Source organism: Haematobia irritans, chromosome 1, assembly GCF_050003625.1.
Source record: "Haematobia irritans isolate KBUSLIRL chromosome 1, ASM5000362v1, whole genome shotgun sequence".
In the NCBI taxonomy this organism is placed as follows: Eukaryota; Metazoa; Arthropoda; class Insecta; order Diptera; family Muscidae; genus Haematobia; species Haematobia irritans.
Genome location: NC_134397.1, coordinates 263781114 through 263808322, shown reverse-complemented (window position 1 = coordinate 263808322; position 27209 = coordinate 263781114). Strand labels below are relative to the sequence as shown.

Sequence of the window (27209 nt, the reverse complement as noted above, 5' to 3'; positions counted from 1 at the left end):
CATAGGAAAAGAGATTTGCTTGTACGAATTTATTTCGGCATAAGCCGGCTATCATGCAAAACCTTTTTTCGGAAAGTTCAAGTGTGGTTCATTGTTGGGTTTAATGAACTGCCTGAATTTATTCTGATAATTGGTTGATAGTTTTGCTGCAAGTAGAGGATGCTGATGAGGAATGTGCGTCCATCCAACCATCTTGCAGTCTATAGGGCTTTGCCAAAATAAATTTGACAAACATTCTTTTCCTCTGTTGGTTATGCTACACTTGTAGTCAATGCATGGTTTTAAGCTGAAATCAAAAACAACAACAATGCTTAAAGAACAAAACCAACAATAACAAAACGAATGGAAATTTATTTCTATAGACAATTTTGCCAATATTTTATTTCTATAGAAAATTTTGCCAACATTTTATTTCTATAGAAAATTTTTACCAAAATTTTATTTCTATAGAAAATTTTATTGCTAGAGAAAATTTTGTCAAAATTTTATTTATATAGAAAATTTTCTCAAAATTTTTTTTCCAAAATTTTATTTCTAGAGAAAATTTTGTCAATATTTTATTTCTATAGAAAATTTTATTTCTATAGAAAATTTTGTCAAAATTTAATTTCTAGAGAAATTTTGTCAACATTTTATTTCTATAGAAAATTTTGTCAAAATTTTAATTCTATAAAAAAATTTGTCAAAATTTTATTTCCATAGAAAATTTTGTCAACATTTTATTTCTATACACTATTTTGTCAAAATTTTATTTCAATAGACAATTTTGTCGAAATTTTATTTTTATAGCAATTTTTTTTCAACATTTTATTTTTATAAAAAAATTTGTCAAAATTTTATATCCAGAGAAAGTTTAGTCAAAATTTTAATTCTATAAAAAATTTTGTCAAAATTTTATTTCTATACACTATTTTGTCAAAATTTCATTTCCATAGCACAATTTGTAAAATTTTATTTATATAGAAATTTTTTTAAAAATTTTATTCCTATAGAAAACTTTATCAAAATTTTATTTCTATAGAAAATTTTACCAACTTTTTATTTCTATAGAAAATTTTACCAAATTTTTATTTCTGTAGAATATTTTGTCAAAATTTTATTTCTATATATTCTTGAGCGCTTTGAAGCCCCCATTTTTTTAATCAATTAAGATCCCTATTTAAACAAAGGTTTGTATTCCATCAAACAGTCTATTTCGTGCCTTTTTCGAGAGACTTTTTTCTGGTAATTTTTTCTGCAATTATTCGTATGTTTTTATACAACAGTAATCAATTGCTTTCCATTATATATAAAATACTGCATACACTTAGCCGTTTATAATATAAATCTCATTGGCCATCTTGAACGTAGATTTAGAGGTAGTAGGTAGTTTAGAGCTACTTTCAAACTCGATAGCTTTCTGGTTTAATTTGGAAATATTTGATATTTTTTAATTGTTGAGAATCCCTTCTAGAGCTTTGTAAATTTCATATAGAATTTGTAGTTTTTTTAGTGTATAGAAGAAGAATTCTTATCTAACCTATAAGTTATGCCATAGGAATATTTATTTTCTTAGAACCTCTTAATTATTTGAAAATTTTTATTTCAGCCTTCCGTCAAAGAAATCGGTGTATTTAATTGTGTCCCCACCTAAATAAATATTGTGTTGTTATTTGTTTTTTTGTAATATTTCTATGTTTCTTTAATTCTGTTTATTTAACCAGACTCCATTTTCATATATCTTCAGTATTTGAATTCAAATGTGTTTCTAATGATTTTCTTATTCATATCCTACAGGTGTCATCATGAATGAAAAGACCGACTTTATGGTAGATATGAGTAAAGTTGGAGCCAACATCGAATCGAAGAAACTCTCTTGCTCGGTTTTCGATCCCAAAGGACAAATGCTGCCCAGTGAAATCTTGCCCGGACCAACTAATGATGTCTTCCGTATTATGTATACACCCTTTGAAGCTGGTCGCCATACCATTGAGCTGCTATATGATAACATTCCCGTGCCTGGTTCTCCATTTGTGGTAAATGTTAAGAGTGGTTGTGATCCCTCACGTTGCAAAGCCTATGGTCCCGGTTTGAAACGGGGCTTTGTCAACGAAAAGAATAAGTTTGTGATTGAGACCAAAGGTGCTGGCAAGGGTGGCCTCTCCTTGGCTATTGAAGGACCCTCGGAGGCAAAATTGACATGTATTGATAATCGTGATGGTAGCTGTGATGTTGACTATTTGGCCACTGAAGTTGGTGAATATGATATTTCCATACGTTTTGCTGATAAACATATACCCGGTTCGCCATTCACCGTATATGTGGAGGAACGTTCGGATCCTTCAAAGGTCAAGGTCTATGGCCCTGGCATTGAACATGGCGAAGTGCGTGAGGCTGTGCCAACACATTTCTTTATTGATGTCCAAGATGCTGGCCCCGGTCGTATTGCTGTGAAAATACAAAATTCAGAAGGTAAACCCATAGAGGATTTGCGAGTGGAAGAAAAGGGTGATGGTATCTATTGTGTCCATTACTCACCACCCAAGGAGGGATCCGTTTTGACTTGCACCATAACCTTTGCTGATACTGAAGTGCCTTGCAGGTAAGTGGAAATATGATTAACAAAATGGAAAGGGCTATTAAATTTTCTTATATTTTATTTTTTTAGTCCCTTCGTTATGACTGTATTCCCAAAGTCCGAACCCAAAAAGGTTAAGATCAAGGGTGTCAATGACAAGAGGAAAACTCCTGCCTCCAGACCTGCTGAATTTGAAGTCGATACCAAAAAGGCAGGCCAAGCTGATATCAATGTGGATATTAAGAATCCCAAAGGCAAACATATTAAACCCCGCCTTCAAGAAATCAACGATGGTACCTATGTGGTCTCCTTTGTCCCAGATGAGTGCGGCACTTACAATGTTAGCATTAAGTATGGAGGTCAAGAAATTGAAGGATCACCTTTCAAATTGGAAGCCTTCCAAACGGGTGAAGCCAAGAAATGTAAATTGGTTGAAGAGGCTCCCAAAATCCAACCTTCCGGTAGTAAGAGTCATTTAACCGTGGATGCCAGAGAGGCAGGTGATGGTGCTGTGACCTGTAAAATTGCTTCAAAGACAGGAAAGTAAGTTGAAGGAAGTTTTTTTTTTTGCAAAAATTCCCAAAATTTATTGACCTTTTTGTTTTTGTCTTTATTCGCAACCAGGGAAATCGTTGACATCGATGTCATTGAAAAGGATGGTTTCTTCGATATCTTCTATGCCCTAAATGATCCTGGCGATTATGATATCAATGTTAAATTCGGTGGCAAAGATATACCCAATGGTAGCTTCTCAATTAAGGTAGTTTGATTTATGATTTTTGTTTAGCAAATCCCTAGTTAAAAAAAAAAAACAGAATCCTCCTATTTAAACAAAGACCAAGCCAAAGTTGAAGCTATCTAGTCCTTGCTGGCCTCAAAGATTCAGATTAAAAACTGTTAAAAATTAGCAATTATTGAAGAAATTAAGCAAACACTTTTTTTGTTAATAAAAAAATTGAGAAAAATTAAAAAAAGTAATATAAATATAATTTTAAACACAAAATGTCACAAACAGTTTAAATATTTAAACAAAATCCTTTTTAATTTAATTTTAGATTAATACTAGCTTTACCAAAAAAAAAAAACAAAAAGTTACTTTTATTCGTTACCATTTGTTTTTTTTTTACATTTAAATAAATTGTAACATCACTACCTAAAACAATGAACATCTAAGAACAAAATATACAAAATTTATTCCAAAAAAGTAAAACAACAAAAATAAACTTTTCAAAAGACTTTCTTTCAATTTGCATGCCCTAGAACAAAAACAAACAAGCTAAAACAGCGGCCTTTTCAAATTCAAACACATAAAAAAATGACAAAAACATTTTTTTTTGCTTTTTTATCAATATTATTTTTTAATTTATTTAGTTATATCAAAGATAAGCTTTCTTTTGGCACCCAGTTTTATATATTTATACCATATTTTATTTTGTTGATTTTTTTATTTATTTTTTTTTTATATTTAAGCTGTTTGTGTTTTTATGTGTATTATTTATCATTAACATTATTTTTTTTTTTCTTTAAAGCATTTTCACATGTATGTTTTTTTTACTTTTAAACTCATGTTCTTAATATTAAAAAAAAGAATATTACTGAAGTGAAAATGCTTCTGTGAATGGTACTTTAATTATTCCACAATTACAGATACACAAACTTGAATTCTTAAACAATATGCTTATATCAATAATTGCTAATTTAGTTTTTAACCTATTTGAGCGCTGGCAATTTGAAGAATTGTTCATTTTTCTGCACTGAGCTTCATAAAACGAAATACCACCAATTGCATTTACAAAACGGCTATTTAATGCTTAAACGACGCCCAGATTTTTAAAGTGATTAACAATTTTGCAATAGCTATGTAACTGGAAAACAGGTAAGTCTCTAAAACAATATTCATTATTTTTTCAACCACAGTAAAAGCGGTCGAAAGTTGGGCCATGCTGAATTTTATGTACCCTCCACCATAAACTGGGTACAAAAGTAGTCCCCACTATTTCCCTTTCGACCCCGAATTTTTATAGGTATCACTAATTTTTTTACACCCTCCACCATAGGATGGGGGGTATATTAACTTTGTCATTCCGTTTGTAACACATCGAAATATTGCTCTAAGACCCTATAAGGTATATATATTCTGGGTCGTGGTGAAATTCTGAGTCGATCTAAGCATGTCCGTCCGTCCGTCCGTCTGTTGAAATCACGCTAACTTCCGAACGAAACAAGCTATCGACTTCAAACTTGGCACAAGTAGTTGTTATTGATGTAGGACGGATGGTATTGCAAATGGGCCATATCGGCCCACGTTTACGTATAGCCCCCATATAAACGGATCCACAGATTTGGGTTGCGGAGTCTCTAAGAGTAGCATATTTCATCCCATCTGGCTGAAATTTGGTACATGGTGTAAGTATATGGCCTCTAACAACCATGCAAAAATTGGTCCATATCGGTCCATAATTATATATAACCCCCATATAAACCGATCCCCGGATTTGACCTCCGGAGCCTCTTACAGGAGCTCAATTCATCCGATCCGGTTGAAATTTGATACGTGGTGTTAGGTTAGGTTAGGTTATGTGGCAGCCCGATGTATCAGGCTCACTTAGACTATTCAGTCCATTGTGATACCACAGTGGTGAACTTCTCTCTTATCACTGAGTGCTGCCCGATTCCATGTTAAGCTCAATGACAAGGGACCTCCTTTTTATAGCCGAGTCCGAACGGCGTCCCACATTCCAGTGAAACCACTTAGAGAAGCTTTGAAACCCTCAGAAATGTTACCAGCATTACTGAGGTGGGATAATCCACCGCTGAAAAACTTTTTGGTGTTCGGTCGTAGCAGGAATCGAACCCACGACCTTGTGTATGCAAGGCGGGCATGCTAACCATTGCACCACGGTGGCTCCCATACGTGGTGTTAGTATATGGTCTCTAACAACCGTGCAAAAATTGGTCCATATCAGTCCATAATTATATATAGCCCCCATATAAACCGATGCACAGATTTGACCTCCGGAGCCTCTTGCAGGAACAAAATTCATCCGATCCGGTTGAAATTTGGAACGTGGTGTTAGTATATGGTTTCTAACAAAAATTGGTCCATATCGGTCCATAATTATATATACCACCCATATAAACCTTTCCCCAGATTTGATCTCCGGAGCCTCTTGGAGAAGCAAAATTCATCCGATCCGGTGTTAGTATATGGCCACTAATAACCATGCCAAAATTGGTTCATATCGGTCTATAGTTATATATAGCCGATCCCCAATCACAAAATTGGTCCATATCGGTTCATAATCATGGTTGCCACTCAAGCCAAAAATAATCTACCAAAATTTTATTTCTATAGAAAATTTTGTCAAATTTTATTTTGGCAACATTTTATTTCTATAGAAAATGTTGTCGAAATTTTAATTCTATTGAAAATTTTGTCAACATTTTATTTCTATAGAAAATGTTGTCAAAATTTTAATTCTATAGAAAATGTTGTCAAAATTTTAATTCTATCGAAAATTTTGTCAAAATTTTATTTCTATAGAAAATTTTGCCAAAATATTATTTCTATAGAAAATTTTGTCAAAATTTTAATTCTATTGAAAATTTTGTCAACATTTTATTTCTATAGAAATTTTTGCCAAAATATTACTTCTATAGAAAATTTTGTCAAAATTTTATTTCTATAGAAAATTTTGTCCAAATTTTACTTCTATAGAAAATTTTGTCAAAATTTTATTTTTATAGAAAATTTTGTCCAAATTTTATTTCTATAGAAAATTTTGTCAAAAATTTATTTCTATAGAAAATTTTGTAAAAATTTTATTCCTATAGAAAATTTTGTCAAATTTTATTTTGGCAACATTTTATTTCTATAGAAAATGTTGTCAAAATTTTAATTCTATTGAAAATTTTGTCAACATTTTATTTCTATATTTTATTTCTATTTGGACAAAATTTTGTCAAAATTTTATTTCTATAGAAAATTTTGTCAAAATTTTATTTCTATAGAAAATTTTGTCAAAATTTTATTTCTATAGAAAATTTTGTCCAAATTTTACTTCTATAGAAAATTTTGTCAAAATTTTATTTCTATAGAAAATTTTGTCCAAATTTTACTTCTATAGAAAATTTTGTCATAATTTTATTTCTATAGAAAATTTTGTCCAAATTTTATTTCTATAGAAAATTTTGTCAAAATTTTATTTCTATAGAAAATTTTGTCAAAATTTTATTCCTATAGAAAATTTTGTCAAATTTTATTTTTGCAACATTTTATTTCTATAGAAAATGTTGTCAAAATTTTAATTCTATAGAAAATTTTGTCAAAATTTTATTTCTATAGAAAATTTTGTCAAAATTTTATTTCTATAGAAAATTTTGTCAAAATTTTATTTCTATAGATTTTTTTGTCAAAATTTTATTTCTATAGAAAATATTGTCCAAATTTTACTTTTATAGAAAATATTATCAAAATATTATTTCTATAGAAAATTTTGCCAACATTTTATTTCTATAGAAAATTTTGCCAAAATTTTATTTCTATAGAAAATTTTGTCCAAATTTTACTTCTATAGAAAATGTTGTCAAAATTTTATTTCTATAGAAAATTTTGTCAAAATTTTATTTCTATAGAAAATTTTGTCCAAATTTTACTTCTATAGAAAATGTTGTCAAACTTAATTACATACGTATTTAATCGGCCCTTTTTAGTTTGATATATACCACGTAATATATACCACGTCGAAAGGGTTAAATAAAAGTCCTTAAATAAAAGTCTGAATTAGATAGACAAATTGTTGACTATACACCTATATAAAGCACATTAGTTATGGATTTGTTTACATCGAAAGAATAGCATCAGTAACCAGTCCTGTGATAGGTTTGTTAGGGACAATTGACAGCACCCAGTTCAGTTCTCTGCCGGCCTTATTAAACGTAAAAAAATAGGACTTAGAACAACAACAAATGTTCTTTTATATAAATCTTTTCATTCTATTAAATTTTTTGGCAGACAATTTGAAATTATAACTGCCGATGCATTAATAAAGAATTTGTGAAAACAGCGCTTCGACCGCAACGTCGGTAACAGGTTGGCTGATAAGTCCCCGGTTTAACAAAGAAAACCACATTTTTTGTCAAAATTCGTTTTTATTATTCAACATAGTTCCCTTCAAGAGCGATACAACGATTATAACGACCTTCCAATTTTTGATACCATTTTGGTAGTACTCCTTCGGTTTTGCCTCAAAATAGGCCTCAGTTTCAGCGATCACCTCTTCATTGCAGCCAAGTTTTTTCCCTGCGAGCATCCTTTTGAGATCTGAGAACAAGAAAAAGTCGCTGGGGGCCAGCATATTCAAATATTGATGAATGATATGACCAACACGTTCCTTTGATATCTTTAAGGCCTCTACTATCTCGATCAACTTCATTTTACGGTCATTCCAAATCATTTTGTGGAGTTTTTTGATGTTTTCGTCGGTAACCACCTCTTTCGTGCGTCCACTGCGTTCACCGTCCTCCGTGCTCATTTCACCACGCTTGAATTTTGCATACCAATCAATTATTGTTGATTTCCCTGGGGCAGAGTCCGGAAACTCATTATCAAGCCAAGTTTTTGCTTCCACCGTATTTTTTACCTTCAGAAAACAGTATTTTATCAAAACACGAAATTCCTTTTTTTCCCATTTTTTTCACAATAACAAAAGTTGCTTCACAAAAGACGCTCTATCTCACAAACTAATTGACTTACAGACGTCAAATTTCGACACGTATCATTTGAAGGTTGGTACTATATAAAAATAATATGCATTTAATACTAACGACTATGTGTCAGACCGGGGACTTATCAGCCAACCTGTTAGTAGACCCTCAAAAATCTGTATCGCATTTATTTTTACCGGTCCATTTGGTAAGGCATCGATATAGACCGATTTCTCCTATTGAGGGTACATCCGAAGAAAAAAATATTTTCCTCCGGAATGAAACTTTAGACAAAAAATTCCCCTTTCGTAGAAATTCCTATTTCGTATTCGTATTTTCTTTTAGAGCAAATTAATCCGAATGTTTGATAAGCGATTAAACGATTGCCTCTAAAATTTGTGTCAAGAGGAAACTTTGCTTGTCTAAAATGTCAGAAAAGAAAACTCTTCTTTCAGTGTATAGCAGGCGTACTGCTCATGAAAATTGCTTGAAAGTGGAAGTAAAATTTCCAGATTTTACCTCTCGTAATCATTTAAATAATGGCGGTAAAAATCTACAGATTTAAGATTTCAAGTAAGGGCGTTATTTCATCATTTGCACGATATGTTTATGATTTCTCTACAACTCAAACAAAATTGATTCTTATAAATCCAGAATCTGATTTGGTCTTCATAGGTCGAATCTTTAAATTTATCCTTGGGAAGCGTACTGGATGAACTGATTTGCTTGGGAGAATATTTGTCATCAAACCCGCTGAAATTCAATATATTATCAAATAACCCTCAACGACGAAGAGTTTTCAAAGTAAACTATTATAAAGGGTGGTTAAAATTTCAAGGGCCGATGTTGATTTTGAATAAAACACAAACTATTTTGGAAATTTTTGTAATTTTAGTTTATTTTGATATATTGGTATTACTCAATTGTGTATGGAACAAAATATCGGCCAAATGGGCGCCGCGACCTCGGTGGCACACCTTCATCCGATGGTCCAAATTTTCGATGACGCTGAGGCATAATGGAGGTTCTATGCCGTTAATGTGCCGAATTATCTCATCCTTTAGCTCTTGAATTGTTGCTGGCTTATCGACGAACACCTTTTCTTTCAAATAACCCCAAAGAAAAAAGTCCAACGGTGTCAAATCACATGATCTTGGCGGCCAATTGACATCGCCATTACGTGAGATAACACGGCCATTGAATTTGTTGCGCAAAAGAGCCATTGTTTCGTTAGCTGTGTGGCAAGTGGCACCGTTCTGCTGAAACCACATATTGTCCACATCCATATCTTCCAATTCGGACCATAAAAAGTTCGTTATCATCTCACGATAGCGAACACCATTCACAGTAACTGCCTGACCGGCCTCATTTTGGAAAAAAATACAGCCCGATGATGCCGCCAGCCCATAAACCGCACCGAACAGTCACTCTTTGTGGGTGCATTGGTTTTTCGACAATCACTCTTGGATTCTCATTCGCCCAAATGCGGCAATTCTGTTTATTGACGAATCCACTGAGGTGAAAATGTGCCTCATCACTGAAGATGATTTTCTTCGAAAATTGATCATCCACGGTTGCCATGTCTTGGAACCATTTAACACGTTGTTGGATTGTGTATCTTTCCATGGTTCAAATTGAGTAAGTCTGAAATAGAGAAATGTCAAATAAAATTCGGAAAAAACTTGGCGTTTAGGTGTGGTTCACATTCAACATCGGCCCTTACAATTTAACCACCCATTATTTGATTCATGGTGGTAGGTACATAAGATTCGGCCCGGCCGAACATACTGCTGTATATACTTGTTATAGTATAGTTTTAGGCTCTACTGTAAAATTCGTACCGAACAGCTGTTGTCTCTCGATATTAAACACAGCTTGCGAGAGACAGCTCTCACAGCTTGTTCTCTAGCTAATAATCACCTGATCTCATCTCTTGATTACACTAGCCAACAGTCGTTCTGTGAATTGGTTCTAGCATAATTGATTTTGACCTACTAAACACGAAAATGAGTTTTAAAAAATTTTCTGTCGATTGGTTTTCGAGATACAAATTTTTGAACTTTTTTTTTTTAATTTTTGGAGGTACACTTACAATTTTGAGCATATCTTTCGTCTTCTTTGAGTTATTTGATCCTACTACTACTCAAATTAAAGCAAATTGAACCGTCTACAACTCATTCTCAGAAAATTTTCAAATCGGTTAAGTAGTTTGGATGTTGGCGGCTTAAAAAGGTTAAAAAACGGCGTTTTTTAATAAAAATGTGGCAGAAAAAAACCATATAAAAATTCATATAAAATATAAAACACGATGCTAATTTTTGGTTTTTTTACGTATAGCTGAATTTTTTACAAAGAAAATAAGCCCTTACTTAACAAAATCTTACAACAAATAGCGGACTTATAATTTTTTTGGTAAACGACCGAAAAGACCAAATCAACGCAAAAAACCAAAATTGCTGTTAGCATCGTATTTTATATTTTATATGAATTTTTATATGGTTTTTTTTCGGCCACATTTTTACTAAAAAAAAACGCCGTTTTTTAACTTTTTTCCACTAATCTATCAGAATATCACGAAATTTTTTATATTTGATGGGAGCACATTTTTAACGCGTTCACTCAGGTTTAGAGTTGCCAAGGTAATAAATAGAAAATGCTCGGTTTTCAACTTTGATGTCCTTTTCTATCATTGCCGCCCATGACCGCAACCAACTGCAGTCCAGTACCCCTCAAGAGATCAGTCAAAGTACAACCAAACACTTTGCAGATTTCGTCCCGATTCTCCTTCTACTTAGACACCTACGAAAATGCAATTCAATTTGGTTAAATTTCATTTCTCACGCTCGCTCACATTTTATACCCTATTCTATGATTTTCAACACGTATTTTAATAATTATCCATTTCAGTGTCAATGCTAAGAGACGCACATAACTCAAGATTATGTGACAACTTTAACACATGTCACATTTCTGGTAGGATAGAAACGTTTAGACAATTCTTGCACCTTCCCACCAAAAAACAAAACCCACAATGTCTATGACTTTTTTTTTCTTTTTTTTTTTGCAAACAATTGTTGGCCTTGGTCCAACTTTATGAAATTAATCTGTTGATATTTTCCACATTCTTCATAGACGACCAAGAGATTAAGTGGAAAAAAGTAAACAATAAGAATTGTTGAAATATGTCAATATCATCATTAATAAGTTCCAAATGGATTAATGGATGGGCTTAGAAGAATTGTTCTTCTAATAAAATGACCATCCCAATGAGCAGTGTGTTGTTGGTCTTCAGTTTGATATGATTAATTATCTCACCACTGTGAATAAATGAAAGAAAGATATGTCCTGAATTTTGCAAAACAATTCTTAAGAGCCATCATGTATGGCAAACAGTTGTCGTGAATATTGTCACGTTGTTGATATTTTTGTCATGTGAAGTGCTGCACAATATATCCCGAAAACAAAATCTTCAGATAGTGTATATTAGTCAGTGGTAACTAATTTATCACTACAGTGGTCTTTGAAAAATGAGAAAAGAATTTTTAATTATTTTATTGAACAACGCCCTTGAGGACAATATGCCGATAGAACTTTTAATTGGCGTAGGAAATTTTGCTAATACATATTACATTTCAATAAGAAATTTTGGTCGAAATTTCAATTCTTTAGGAAATATCAAAAATAAACTTTATTGAAATTTCTTTCTATGGCATTTTTTCGAAATTTTTTTATATAAGAAATTTTGTCAAAAATTTTTAAACTTATTTTCTTCAAATTTTTTTTATATTCCATATAGTTTTTTTAAATACCTCTTCTATGGAAAACATTTGTGTAGAAAATTTTGTCAAAATTTGTATCCTATAGAATATATTGACTAGAGGAATTTTTGCCCCTTAATACACTCTTTCTTTTTATGAGTGAATGGTACACATATTAATTTTATCCTAGTATCCAGTGTTTTGTTCCGGCTAATGTAAAATATCATTTGCATGGGCAAATTGCCCACAATATAAGAAAACCTTCCTGTCGAGATATTATAGCATTTAGTATTTCGCCACCTATTCACATAGACAGTATTTAGTTTGATGTAAAAATAACCAAGATTTTGTTTTTGTCTATGTCATCTTTTTTTTACGCATAGATGGTCATCTTAATTGACTTCGCAATTTACATTTTTGTTATACTCTAACCCTTTGTTATCATGGTGAAATAAGATTGACAAATTAGCAATTATGCTCTAGATTAACGAAATAAGTGCAGCATAATATATTAAACGGCAAATTGGAAATTAAATGAAATTTTTAAAAAATTTCCCTTAGAAGTGAACTTTTGTCAAAATATCGTACAGATATGAAATTTTGACAAAGTTTCTGATCGAAATTAAATTTTGAAAAAATTACCTATAGAAATGAAATTTTGACAAAAATTTCTTATAGAAATAAAATTTTGACAAAAATTTCTTATAGAAATAAAATTTTGACAAAATTTCCCAAAGAAAAAAATTTTCACAAAATTTCCCAGAGAATTAGAATTTTGACAAAATTTCCCAAAGAAATAAAATTTTGATAAAATTTCCCAGGGAAATAAAATTTTGACAAAAATTCCAAGAGAAATTAAATTTTGACATAATTTCCTATAGAAATGAAATTTTGGCAACATTTCCTATAGAAATTACATTTTGAAAAAATTTAATATAGAAGTAAAATTTTGACAAAATTTTCTATAGAAATGAAATTCTGACAAAAATTCCTATACAAATTAAATTTTGACAAAATTTCCTATTGAAATGAAATTTTGACATTTCCTATAGACAAAATGTACTATAAAAATGAAATGTTGACAAAATTTCCTATAGAAATGAAACTTTGACAAAATTTCCTATAGAAATGTCATTTTGACAAAATTTCCTATTGAAATTAAATTTTGACAAAAATTCCTATAGAAATGAGATTTTGCCAAAATTTCCTATAGAAAGGAAATTTTGACAAAAATTCCTAAAGAAATGAAATTTTGACAAAATTTCCTATAGAAATGAAATATTGACAAAATTTCCTATAGACATGAAATTTTGACAAAATTTCCTATAGATATGAATGTTTGACAAAATTTCCTATAGAAATGAAATTTTCCCAAAATTGCCTATAGAAATGAAAGTTTGACAAATATTCCTACAGAAGTGAAATTTTGACAAAATATTCTATAAAAATATAATTTTGAGAAAACTTTTCTAAAAATTAAATTCTGACAAAATTTCTTATAGATATAAAATTTTTACAAATTTTTCCATCGAAGTGAAATTTTGACAAAATTTCCTATAGAAATGAAAAATTTCCTATAGAAATGAAATATTGAAAAAATTTTCTTTAGAAATGAAATTTTGACATAATTTCCTATAGAAATGAAATTTTAACAAAATTTCCTATAGAAATTTATTTAAGAATGTGTAGAGAAGATTTCACCATTCCTCAAAGAGATTTTCAATAAGATGATTTATTCTTGCGAATATCCAGATATTCTAAAGATTCACAAAACTGTTCCAATTCCTAAGAAAGCTAATCCAAAATCTGAGGGAGATTTTAGACCCATTTCTATACTCTCAACTATCGATAAAGTCTTTGAGAGGATTATATACGAGAAACTGTCGAATTATTTTGAATGTAATAAGTTGCTCTATGATCTGCAATTTGGTTTTAGGAGAGGATGTGGTACAGAGGATGCAGTCTTGAATGTAATGCGTTATGTTTGCCAGGGTTTAGATAAAGGTTATTGTGGAGTCGCAGGAATATTTTTTGATTTCACCAAAGAATTTGATATGGTTGATCATCAAATCTTGTTGAAGAAACTTGAATGTTATGGTGTTCAAGGGCCTGAACTTAAATTATTCAGAAGTTATTTGACAAATAGGAAACAGTTTGTGCAAATTAAGGATACACGAAGTTTTTTGGGTAACGTTTGCTATGGTGTACCACAGGGTAGTGGTCTTGGGCCCCTACTATTTGCTATATAAAGGGTGATTCTTTTGAGGTTAGGATTTTCATGCATTAGTATTTGACAGATCACGTGGGATTTCAGACATGGTGTCAAAGAGAAAGATGCTCAGTATGCTTTGACATTTCATCATGAATAGACTTACTAACGAGCAACGCTTGCAAATCATTGAATTTTATTACCAAAATCAGTGTTCGGTTCGAAATGTGTTTATCGACAAATTTTGTTCAGCGATGAGGCTCATTTCTGGTTGAATGGCTACGTAAATAAGCAAAATTGCCGCATTTGGAGTGAAGAGCAACCAGAAGCCGTTCAAGAACTGCCCATGCATCCCGAAAAATGCACTGTTTGGTGTGGTTTGTACGCTGGTGGAATCATTGGACCGTATTTTTTCAAAGATGCTGTTGGACGCAACGTTACGGTGAATGGCGATCGCTATCGTTCGATGCTAACAAACTTTTTGTTGCCAAAAATGGAAGAACTGAACTTGGTTGACATGTGGTTTCAACAAGATGGCGCTACATGCCACACAGCTCGCGATTCTATGGCCATTTTGAGGGAAAACTTCGGAGAACAATTCATCTCAAGAAATGGACTGGTAACTTGGCCACCAAGATCATGCGATTTGACGCCTTTAGACTATTTTTTGTGGGGCTACGTCAAGTCTAAAGTCTACAGAAATAAGCCAGCAACTATTCCAGCTTTGGAAGACAACATTTCCGAAGAAATTCGGGCTATTCCGGCCGAAATGCTCGAAAAAGTTGCCCAAAATTGGACTTTCCGAATGGACCACCTAAGACGCAGCCGCGGTCAACATTTAAATGAAATTATCTTCAAAAAGTAAATGTCATGGACCAATCTAACGTTTCAAATAAAGAACCGATGAGATTTTGCAAATTTTATGCGTTTTTTTTTTTTTTAAAGTTATCAAGCTCTTAACAAATCACCCTTTATTTGAATGACCTAATGAATATGGACTTTGTTGGCAAGCTTTTCATGTTTGCGGATGATGTTTGCCTTTTTTATCCTTATAAGTATGACGTGGCTTTAAAATCTTTCATGGAAAGGGATTCAGCGATGTTGTTTGAGTTTGCCAGGATCAATGGTTTACTTATCAATCCAAGCAAGACAAAAGTTGTTCGTTTTCGCCCTCATTCTACAGCTATAAATCATGAATTTCGCGTGGTTATTGATGGAAGGGCCATTGAGGAGACAAATCATGTCAAGCATTTGGGTATTGTTCTCCAAAGTAACATGTCATGGGACTTGCATATTGATGATGTGAAGAGAAAGATTGCTCCAGCCATTGGTATATTGTATAAATTGAAATGGAAACTCGATGAGAGGACAAAACTAATGATTTATCAATCTTTGATAATGTCGCATGTGAAATATTTAGCTAGTGTTTATGGCTACAACAGTAATTGTAATGCTTTAAGATCGCTACAATTCTGTCAAAATAGGGCATTGAAAGTTATTTATAATTTACCACTGAACTACCCAACAAACCATTTATGGAATTCATGAATATCAGGTTCTAGTTTTCGTGTATAAATGCATTCATAAATTGGGTCACCATACAATAAATTTTATACAAAATCAGACACATTGCAATACAAGAAATCAGCAGAATCTCAGACTTCCGCTGTGCAGATTGGAAAAAAGTAAACAAAGAATAGATTTTACTGCAAGCTTCAAATATAATAATCTACCACAGAGTATAAAATCCATTACCAGAATCTCAGCATATAAAAGAGCATGTAAAGATTATATATTAAGGAAACAAATAAATATTTTGTAATTACTTATATAATATATACTATATCAATCAGTTATTTAATTCTATAAATATTTTTTTTTTTTTTTATTATGTATAATAATGTTGCCGCTTGCCTCTACAATGCCTACTTGGCGCTGAGGCCATTAAAAGAATGAATTTAAATTTATGTAGAAATAAACTTACAATAAAAAAAAAACAAAAAAAATTAAATTTTGACAAAAGTTCCTATTGAAATGAAATTTTGACAAAAATTCCTATAGAAATGAAATTTTGACAAAATTTCCGATAGAAATGAAATTTTGACAAAATTTCCTATAGAAATGAAATTTTGACAAAATTTCCTATAGAAATGAACTTTTGACAAAATTTTCCTATAGAAATAAAATGTTGACAAAAATTCCTATAGAAATGAAATTTTGACAAAACTTCCTATAGAAATGAAATTTTGACAAAATTTCCTACAGAAATGAAATTTTGACAAAATTTCCTATAGAAATGAAATTTTGACAAAATTTCCTATAGAAGTGAAATTTTGACAAAATTTCCTATAGAAATGAAATTTTTACGAAATTTCTTATAGAAATTAAATTTTGCAAAATTTCCTATAAAAATGAAATTTTGACAAAATTTCCCAGAGAAATAAAATTTTGACAAAATATCCCATGGAAATGCAATGTTGACAAAATTTCCTATAGAAATGAGATTTTGCCAAAATTTGCTATAGAAATGAAATTTTGACAAAATTTCCTATAGAAATGAAATTTTGACAAAATTTCCTATAGATATGGAATTTGACAAATTTTTCAATAGAAGTGAAATTTTGACAAAATTTCCTATAAAAATAAAATTTTGACAACATTTCCTATAAAAATGAAATTTTAACAAAATTTCCAATAAAAATGAAATTTTGACAAAATTTACTATAGAAGTAAAATTTTGAAAAAAATGTCCAATAGAAACGAAATTTTGACAAAATTTCCCATCGAAAGGAATTTTTGACATCATTTTCTTTCAACGTTAAATTTCACTGTAGAAATAAAATTTTATGAAAATATTCCACAAAAATTATATTATAAAAAATGTTCTTTAGAAATTATGTTTTGACAAAAAAAATTTCCTTTAAAAATTTTCGCAAAATTTTTCTTTAGAAATGAAATTTTGACAAAATGTCCTATAGAAAAAAAAAAATAAAAAATGTCCTATAGGAATGAATTTTTGACAAAATGTCCTATAGAAAAAAAATAAAAAATGTCCTATAGAAATGAAATTTTGGCAAAATTTCCTACAGATATGAAATTTTGACAAACATTTTCTATAAAAATGAAATTTTGACAAAATTTCCTATAAAAATGAAATTTTTACAAAATTTCCTACAAAAATAAAATTTTGACAAAATTTCCTATAAAAATGAAATTTTAACAAAATTTCCAATAAAAATGAAATTTGGACAAAATTTACTATAGAAATGAAATTTTAACAAAATTTTCCACAGAAATAAAATTTTGACAAAATATCCCATATAAATGAATTTTTTACAAAATTTCCTATGGAATTCTGACAAAATTTTCCAGAGAAATAACATTTTGACAAAATTTTGAAAAAATTTCAATTAGAAATGAAATTTTGACAAAATTTCCTATAGAAATCAAATTTTGACAAAATTTCCTATAAAAATGAACTTTTGACAAAATTTCATATAGAAATAAAATTTTGACAAAATTTCCTATAGAAATGAGATTTTGCCAAAATTTCCTATTTATAGAAATGAAATTTTGACAAAATTTCCTATAGAAATGAAATTTTGACAAAAATTCCTATAGAAATGAAATTTTGACAAAATTTCCTATAGAAATGAAATTTTAACAAAATTTCCTATAGAAATGAAATTTTGACAAAATTTCCGATAGAAATGAAATTTTGACACAAATTCCTATAGAAATGAAATTTTGACAAAATTTCCGATAGAAATGAAATTTTGACAAAATTTCCTATAGAAATGAAATTTTGACAAAATTTCCTATAGAAATAAACTTTTGACAAAATTTTCCTATAGAAATGAAATTTTGACAAAATTTCCTATAGAAATTAAATTTTGACAAAACTTCCTATAGAAATGAAATTTTGACAAAATTTTGACAAAAATTTCCTATAGAAATGAAATTTTGAAAAAATTTCCTATAGAAATGAAATTTTGACAAAATTTCCTATAGAAATGAAATTTTGACAAAATTTCCTATGGAAATGAAATTTTGACAAAATTTTCCAGAAAAATAAAATTTTGACATAATATGCCATAGAAATTAAATTTTGAAAAAAAAAATACTATGAAAATGAAATTTTGACAAAATTTCCTATAAAAATGAAATTTTCCAAAAATTGCCTATAGAAATGAAATTTTGACAAAAATTCTTATAGAAATTAAATTTTGAAAAAATTTACTATAGAAATGAAATTTTCCCACAATTTCCTATAGAAATGAAATTTTCCCAAAATTTCCTATAGAAATGAATTTTGACAAAATTTCATATAGAAATGAAATTTTGACAAAATATCCCATAAATATTAAATTTTGACAAAATATCCCATAAATATTAAATTTTGAAAAAACTTACTATAGAAATTAAATTTTCCCAAAATTTCCTATAGAAATGAGATTTTCCCAAAATTTCCTATAGAAATGAAATTTTGACAAAATTTCCTATGGAAATGAAATTTTGACAAAATTTCCCAGAGAAATGAAATTATGACAAAAATTCCTATAGACATGAAATTTTGACAAAATATCCCATAAAAATAAAATTTTGAAAAAATTTACTATAGAAATGAAAGTTTGACAAAATTTCCTATGGAAATGAAATTTTGACAAAATTTCTTATGGAAATGAAATTTTGACAAAATTTCCTATAGAAATGAGATTTTGACAAAATTTTCTATAGAAATGAAATTTTGACAAAATTTCCTATAGAAATGAAATTTTGACAAAATTTCCCAGGGAAATAAAATTTTGACAAAATTTCCCAGAGAAATAAAATTTTGAAAAAAATTCCTATAGAAATAAAATTTTGACAAAATATCCCATAGAAATAAAATTATGACAACATTTCCTATAGAAATGGAATTTTGAAAAAATTTACTATAGAAATGAAATTTTGACAAAATTTCTTATAGAAATAAAATTTTGACAAAATTTCCCAAAGAAATAAAATTTTGACAAAATTTCCCAGAGAAATAGAATTTTGACAAAATTTCCCAGAGAAGTAGAATTTTGACAAAATTCCCTATTATATTTTGAGAAAAAATCCTGTAGGCATGGAATTTTGACAAACTTCCTATAGAAATGAAATGTTAAACAAAATTTCCTATAAAAATTAAATATTATACAAAATTTCGTATACCAAAAAATCTTGATAAAATTTCCTACAGTAATTAAAAACGCCCTATTTTTATATACAAATTAAATTTTTTCAAAGTTTTTTATATTGTAGAGAAAAACATCGTAATTGTCAAAATAAAATATATACATTATCTCTGACATATCTCTAAATCTTATCACTCGTTTATTATCCTAAAATAATATGATGAAAACCAATGGTTTCCTTATTCACACATAGCATCATAAAAAATATGTTTTTCTATATGCGAATGAATAGCCATTGCCATTTTACACTAATGGTTGACCGATAATCTCAACAATAATGTTTGTTGTCTTTCTACCAGAAAAAAATCAAAATATAATAAAAAATATATACATAAATATTTTTTTTAACTGTGCGCATGATGCCACGCGCTTTGAAGCAGAAACAATCACAAACAATTAAAATTACAGAATTAATTAAATTCGAACAAAAAAAAAATAGAAAAATATTTTTATTTCCCTGTCTGGCGTCAGTAAACACAATGTAGGGCAAGAAACTCAATAGAAATATATTTGGACCGAATATTGAAAACTATTTTTTGTTTGATCAAGTGTGAGCATATAGATAAAAATATGAACGAGGAAAAAACATCTCTGTTAAGAAAATTTCAAAAAAAAAAACTATTACCAAAATCATAATTTACAATTTTATTGATTGATGTTTTAATAACAATGTTCCAAACGACATGTATAAAAAATGCCTCCTTATTTTTGACTTCTTAAAGACTTTTTTAGTTGTCTGAATATTGTAAAGATTAATTTTTGTATTGTTTCTTTTGAAAAATATTTGACTTGAATTATTAAATAATAAATTTGGTTCCAAATTTTACTCGATAAACAAATACTAAAAATTATTTGGCTTAGCTATCCTATCGAATGGTACTACTTTCGTTTTGGAACCAATTTTGTGTATGATTGCTACAAAAGTATTTTTAAAAGAGGCAGTTTCTGAAATTCTTTAGTAACACTAGTTTACACTGAAAATGTACACTTGATGAGAGCCGACTTTATGTATTTTGATCTGCTGAATTTGAAAAAAAAAATGTTTAAAAATTTTTTATGGAACAGTTTTTGAGATATTCCGTTATTTTTAGTTTTTCGCTCTTTTTCACTAAATAAATTATATCTCGAGTCTGTGATAAATTAAGTGGTTCCAAAAATATAAGCCAAATTTTCAAAAAAATTGTATTTTACAATGGTCAATTTCCGCCAGAAAAGTGTTCTCTCGGACACATCTAACTCAAGATATAATTTGTTTAGTGAAACATAATTAAATTGCAATAATAAATCCAAATTTGAAAAATTAAATCGAATTTAAAGTACTTTTTCGTTTGGCGGCTAAAACATCTCCTGCAAATTTTAAATTCGAATTTATCTCCACACACTTTTAACTCAGCTGGGGGACACTGACATGACATATTTATGATTCGAATGCATTTATAATTTCTTATTATAACTTAAAAAAAAACGCTATAAAACAATTTTACGATCAACACAATCTTAGTGGGTGTTGAAAATATTATAATAAAATTATTTTAAAATATTCTTGCTTTCCAAAACAAAAACAAAACATGAAAATAAATAAAATACAACGGGAAAGTAATATTAAAATGTGAATTATATGTATGTATAGTGCATGAATATTCACCGCTAGAAATTCCACTCAATTTCCAATGCATCCTTAGTTCTCTTTGCTTTTGAATTCAAGTGCATTTTTCTGATGTCGAGAAGAAAAAAATTAGATGACAATAACAAATAACAAAAAAACTTATATTCTCCGAGTAATGAAATCTTGTTGGTGCTATAGCCATCATCACCATAGTGGTGGCAAGCTGAACACACATACTCTCTGGCATACCCAACCATACCCCCCCCCATACCCCACACACATGAAGAAGTGTTGTGAATTTTCTTTGCAGATGCTTGTACACCTACACACTGGTGGCTGCTGTTGCGTGTTTGTGTGTTTGAGCATTAAAGTTGGATACATTGAGGAGGGAAAATGTGAGAATTAGAGAAATTAATGGGGGTTTTCAATGGATGACTGCTTGATAGAAAACAACAAATAAATCTAATACTGAAAATCTTAAATATGTATGGGTGTGAGTAAGTAAGAGTATGTGGCTTTCTAGCCACTCAAAATTCCACTTTAACTACATAGTATGGTGGTATATGTGTTGTGATGTCTTTCCGGCCGTTATAATTTGGTTTTTGAAATATTTTTTCCTGCTCATCTTTTTGTTTGCATCCATTATCGACCACTCAAAACGTTAGTGAATTTTGTCGACATTCAGTCAAAAGTTGTCCTGTTGCGAGACTTGTCGTGAAAAGGGCGTGAAATTTCTACAAAAATTCATCGTACAGCGGCCATTATCCAATCTCAAGCGAATAGTGAGTGCTCTTAGTAGATCTAACTCGGCGTGTTGAAAGAACGATACTGGAACTACAATTTCTGTATAAACTGTGAAAAAAGGTGCGATCAAAAAATTGTCACTAATTATTTTTATTTATTTCTTAATGCACAAAAAAAAGAAAACAATTTTTGCAAAAATTTGTGTGAGTGATTTGTTTTGCTTGGAATTTGACAAATTTTTCTCAATCTCTTGCAAAAGCGAATTCAAACAGTTTTGGTCATAGTACATTAACTTTGATGGTGGATGATTTGTGTTTTACCAGCTTCCTCCAATGGCAAAGAAGTGTTTTTATAATTTCATGTTTCTCAAATTATTTGCAAAGAAATGTTTGTATCTATCATTTACTTTATTCAAATGGACATTTGTCTATATTTTGTCCGATTTATTTATTAATAGATTGCGTATTTTTTTCTTATTAATTTATAATTTGATTGGTGCCGTTCTTCGAAAGGAAAAGAACAACAACAACGAATTATTGATTTTTTTTAATTTTGTTGTATGCTGGCAAAAATTTCCAATTATATATATATTGTTTATTTTTGATTTGATATTTTGAGGATATTATCATATATTGTGTTATGTAATACAATTGCCATAAAAATTTAAAATTAATTTAATGTATTTTTTCTAAATGAAATTGTGGCAGGAAATCGTAAAATGAACGCCTTAGACTTCAGACAAATGTATAAAAAAGCAAATAAAAAAACAACAAGTCAACTTGATTTATGATGAAACATAAAACTTACAATTTCCTTCGAATACTTCTCAGAATGAATTTAATTTTTAAAATTTTAATATAAAAAACCCAATTTTTCTCTAAATGAAATTGTGACAGGAAATCGTTAAATACCCCAGATTTCAGGTGAATTTATTTTAAAAAAATAAACGAAATTAATAGTCAATTTTGTTTTGTGATGAAACATAAAACTCACAATTTCCTTCGACTACTTCAGTGAATGTATTCGATTTTATTACGATGCTTTCGCGATGTTTTTTTTTTTTTTTAAATACCGCCCAACCCACTTAACTTTGGGATGACTTGTTTTATTTGAAAAATCATTATTATCTACAAAAAATTGTTCAAAAATCAATGTCTCTCAAATCTTAAAAATTGTTTTTGGCGCTTAGAGGATGATATTAAGTTCAGGTTTTACAGAAAAAATATCTCCATATTAAACCAATAAATTATTTTCATTATCTAATTATATGTAATTACTTATATTATTAAATTAATTAAATTTTAATGAACAAAGTAGTGTAGTTGGCATTGGTGGTCTGGCATAAAAACAAATTTGCGTATTTTTCATATGAGCCAAATAAATTAATTAAAAATGATGAAGATGATGAACAGGCCAATGTTGAGGAGAGACCTTGGTAACAAGGATGACCTACTTTGACTGATATTTGCCCCCAGAGAGTATATTTATTTAGTTTGGAAATAAAAAAAGAAGTCGAACTGGACGGGGCAGGAATTTGTAACTCAATTTAAACAATTTAGCATTCCCGAGACCGGTATAACATTAAAAATTCTACCAAAAATTTTAGATTTTTTTAATATTTGGTAGATTGGTAGTAACCTTAAGGTTTTGGCAGATTTTTATTATTTTATAGGAATTCAATTTGGCAAAATATTCTATAGAGATAACATTTTAGCGAAATTTTCTATAAAAAAAAAATTGCTATAGAAATAAAATTTTGACAACAAAATTTTTATAGAAATAACATTTTGACAAAATTTTCTATACACACAAAATTTTTTTTTCTGGTTCAATCACCAAATTAATTGATCCAATTAATTTTTTAATTGAAATGTCTTCAATCACGAAAATGATAGCATCAATTACAGTTTTAATTGGGCATAGAAAAAATTCTTGATTAAAAAAATTAATTGATTATTTTCAGCAAATTTCAATTAATTTTTTATTTGTTTCAGTTAAAAATTTAATTGGTGTTGATTGCAAAACTCAATTAATTTATTAATTAAAAAAGGTAAGTATTTTTATATTAATTTGAATTGGCTTAGAGTTTTTATTTGGATTAACAAATGATTGTTTGAAATGCATTTTTAATTAAAAATTTAAAAAAAAATCAGCATTTTTTTTAACTGAATTAGTCTTCCGAATTTGATTAAAAAGTTAATTGTATCAATTAATTTTTTAATTAAAAATTTTAAAATTTTCAATCATTGACTTAATTAACTTAATGTTTCTATCATGATTAAAAAGTTAATTTTATCAATTAATTTATTAATTGAAAACATTTTCAACTTCAATTAACTTTTTAATTGGAAATATTTTGATGATATTTTTTTTTCTGTGTAGGTAAAATTTTGACAAAATTTTCTATTGAAATAAATTTTAACAACAAAATGCCCCCAGAGAGTGTATTTATTTAGTTTGGAAAGTCGAACTGGACGAAGCAGGAATTTGTAACTCAATTCAAACAATTTAGTATTCCCGAGGCCGGAATAACATTAAAAATTCTACCAAAAATGGTTGATTTTATTTTTAATATTTGGTAGATTTGTAGCATTCTTAAGGTTTAGGCAGATTTTTATTATTTTATAAGAATACAATTTGGCAATATCTTCTATAGAGATACAATTAAAGCGAAATTTTCTATAATTTTTTTTTTTTTTAAATTCCTATAGAAATAAAATGTTGACAACAAAATTTTTTACACAAATAACATTTTGACAAAATTTTCTATAGGTATTGGTAAAAAAATTTTGACAACAAAATTTTTTATATAAAAAAAAAATTTTGACAAAATTTTTCTATAGAAATAAAATTTTGTCAACAAAATTTTGTATATAAATAAAATTTTGACAAAATTTTCTGTAGAAATAAAATGTTGGCAAAATTTTCTATAACATAGAAATAAAATTTTGAAATTTGGTATTGGTAAAAATAAAATGTTGCCAAGAAAATTTTCTATACAAATAAAATTATGACAACAAAATTTTATATAGAAATAAAATTTTGACAACACAATTTTGTATATAAATAAAATTTTGACAACAAAATTTTGACAACATTTTCTGTAGAAATAAAATGTTAACAAAATTTTCTATAACATAGAAATAAAATGGTGCCAACATTTTTTATAGAAATAAAATTTTGACAAAATTTTCTATAGAAATAAAATTGTGACAAAATTTTCTATAGAAATAAAATTTTTACAAAATTTTCCATAGTAATAAAATTTTCTATAGATATAAAATTTTGACAAAATTTTCTATAGAAATAAAATTTTGACAAAATTTTCTATAGAAATAAAATTTTGATAAAATTTTCTATAGAAATAAAATTTTGACAAAATTTTCTATAGAAATAAAATTTTGACCAAATTTTCTATAGTAATAAAATTTTCTAAGATATAAAATTTTGACAAAATTTTTTTATAGATATAAAATTTAGACAAAATTTTCTATAGAAATAAAATGTTGACAAAACTTTCTACTGAAATAAAGTTGTAACAACAAAATGTTCTATAGAAATAAAATTTTGCCAAAATTTTTTATAGAATTAAAATTTTGACAAAATTTTTATAGAAATAAAATTTTTACAACATTTTTTATAGAAATACAATTTTAACAAAATTTTCTATAGAAATAAAATTTTTACAAAATTTTCCATAGTAATATAATTTTTACAAATTTTTTTATAGATATAAAATTTAGACAAAATTTTCTATAGAAATAAAATTTTGACACAATTTTCTACTGAAATAAAGTTTTAACAACAAAATGTTCTATAGAAATAAAATTTTGACAAAATTTTCTATAGAAATAAAATTTTGACAAAATTTTCTATAGAAATAAAATTTTGACAAAATTTTCTATAGAAATAAAATTTTCTATAGATATAAAATTTTGACCAAATTTTGTATAGATATAAAATTTAGACAAAATTTTCTACTGAAATAAAGTTTTAACAACAAAATGTTCCATAGAAATAAAATTTTGCCAAAATTTTTTAGAGAAATAAAATTTTGCCAAAATTTTTTATAGAAATAAAATTTTGACAAAATTTTCTATAGAAATAAAATTTTGAAAAAATTTTCTATCGAAATAAAATTTTCTATAGATATAAAATGTTGACCAAATTTTGTATAGATATAAAATTTAGAGAAAATTGAAATGAAATAAAATAGAAATGAAATAAAATTTTGACAAAATTTTCTATAGAAATAAAATTTTGACAAAATTTTCTATAGAAATAAAATTTTGACAAAATTTTCTATAGAAATAAAATTTTGACAAAATTGTTCATAGTAATAAAATTTTCTATAGAAATAAAATTTTGACAACATTTTCTATAGAAATAAAATTTTGACAAAGTTTTCTGAAATACTGAAATAAAGTTTTAACAAAAAATGTTCTATAGAAATAAAATTTTGACAACATTTTCTATAGAAATAAAATTTTGACAAAGTTTTCTATACAAATAAAATATTGACATCATTTTCTCTGCAAATAACATTTTGAAAAAATTTTCTATAGAAATAAAATTTTGAAGAAAAAAAATCTATAGAGATACAATTTTGAAAAAAATGTATAGAAATACAATTTGGCAAAATCTTTTATAGAGATAATTTAGAAAAAAATCCAAAGAAATAAAATGTATAGAATAGAACGCTAAGTTTAGTAAAAATATTTATCAAGATAGATATATTTTTGGTAAATTTTTCCTAAAATTATGGTAGATTAATTTTAGCACGAGTGGCAACTGTGAATATGAGTCGATTCATTCATCTGCCAACCGTCATAGACTGGGCTGTACTATGATGGTTAACTAATCTTACTCTTACCCTTCTTTAGATAGCCGATGTGCATCACAGAAAAACCACGGGGGTAGTGGGACATGTTTTGCGACCTTCAAGAAACGACTCGAAATTCCCTCGAATTAAACTAAACTTAAACTAAAGCAGTTGTCAGTACGTACTGATAACATCTCTGGCAATTGTAAATCTGCTTAAAAAATCTAAAAAGGTTGAATATTTGTTTACTGGAAAGTTTTATTACGAATAGACTTTATGTACAGTGAGCGTCATAACGAAGTGTACATATGAACTTGTTCCAAATTTATTTTTATTTAAGCCTCTATATGTACGATTTTATTACACATTATCTGGTTTACCCATAGAGTATTTAACAGCCTGTTTCTGTATGTCGATCGAGCTCTATCGATCGACTGAAATGGAAACAAACAGTTGAATTTATAACCAAAAATCAGCTGTTTTTATGCATTTCGGTCGATCGATAGTGCTCGTTCGACATACAGAAACAGGCTGTAAGTCTCCACTTGGAGAGATTTAAAAAAACTCAATATTCACAAAAATCCTTTA

At 28.4% G+C, this 27209-nt stretch overlaps 1 protein-coding gene across 11 annotated transcripts in view; it reads left to right on the top strand.

The window, feature by feature from the left end:
- cher (filamin A protein cher) overlaps positions 1–27209 on the top strand; it is a 227384-nt gene that overhangs the window by 132628 nt on the left and 67547 nt on the right. For 9 of the 11 annotated variants that reach the window (XM_075292144.1, XM_075292136.1, XM_075292085.1 and 6 more), the window contains 3 exons: positions 1777–2581; positions 2648–3100; positions 3182–3317. In XM_075292144.1, the coding sequence (XP_075148259.1) occupies positions 1777–2581; positions 2648–3100; positions 3182–3317 (1394 nt within the window). Of the gene's footprint in view, positions 1–1776; positions 2582–2647; positions 3101–3181; positions 3318–21732; positions 21920–27209 lie in introns of those variants that run through there. The other 2 variants (XM_075292170.1, XM_075292162.1) reach the window with 1 other exon arrangement.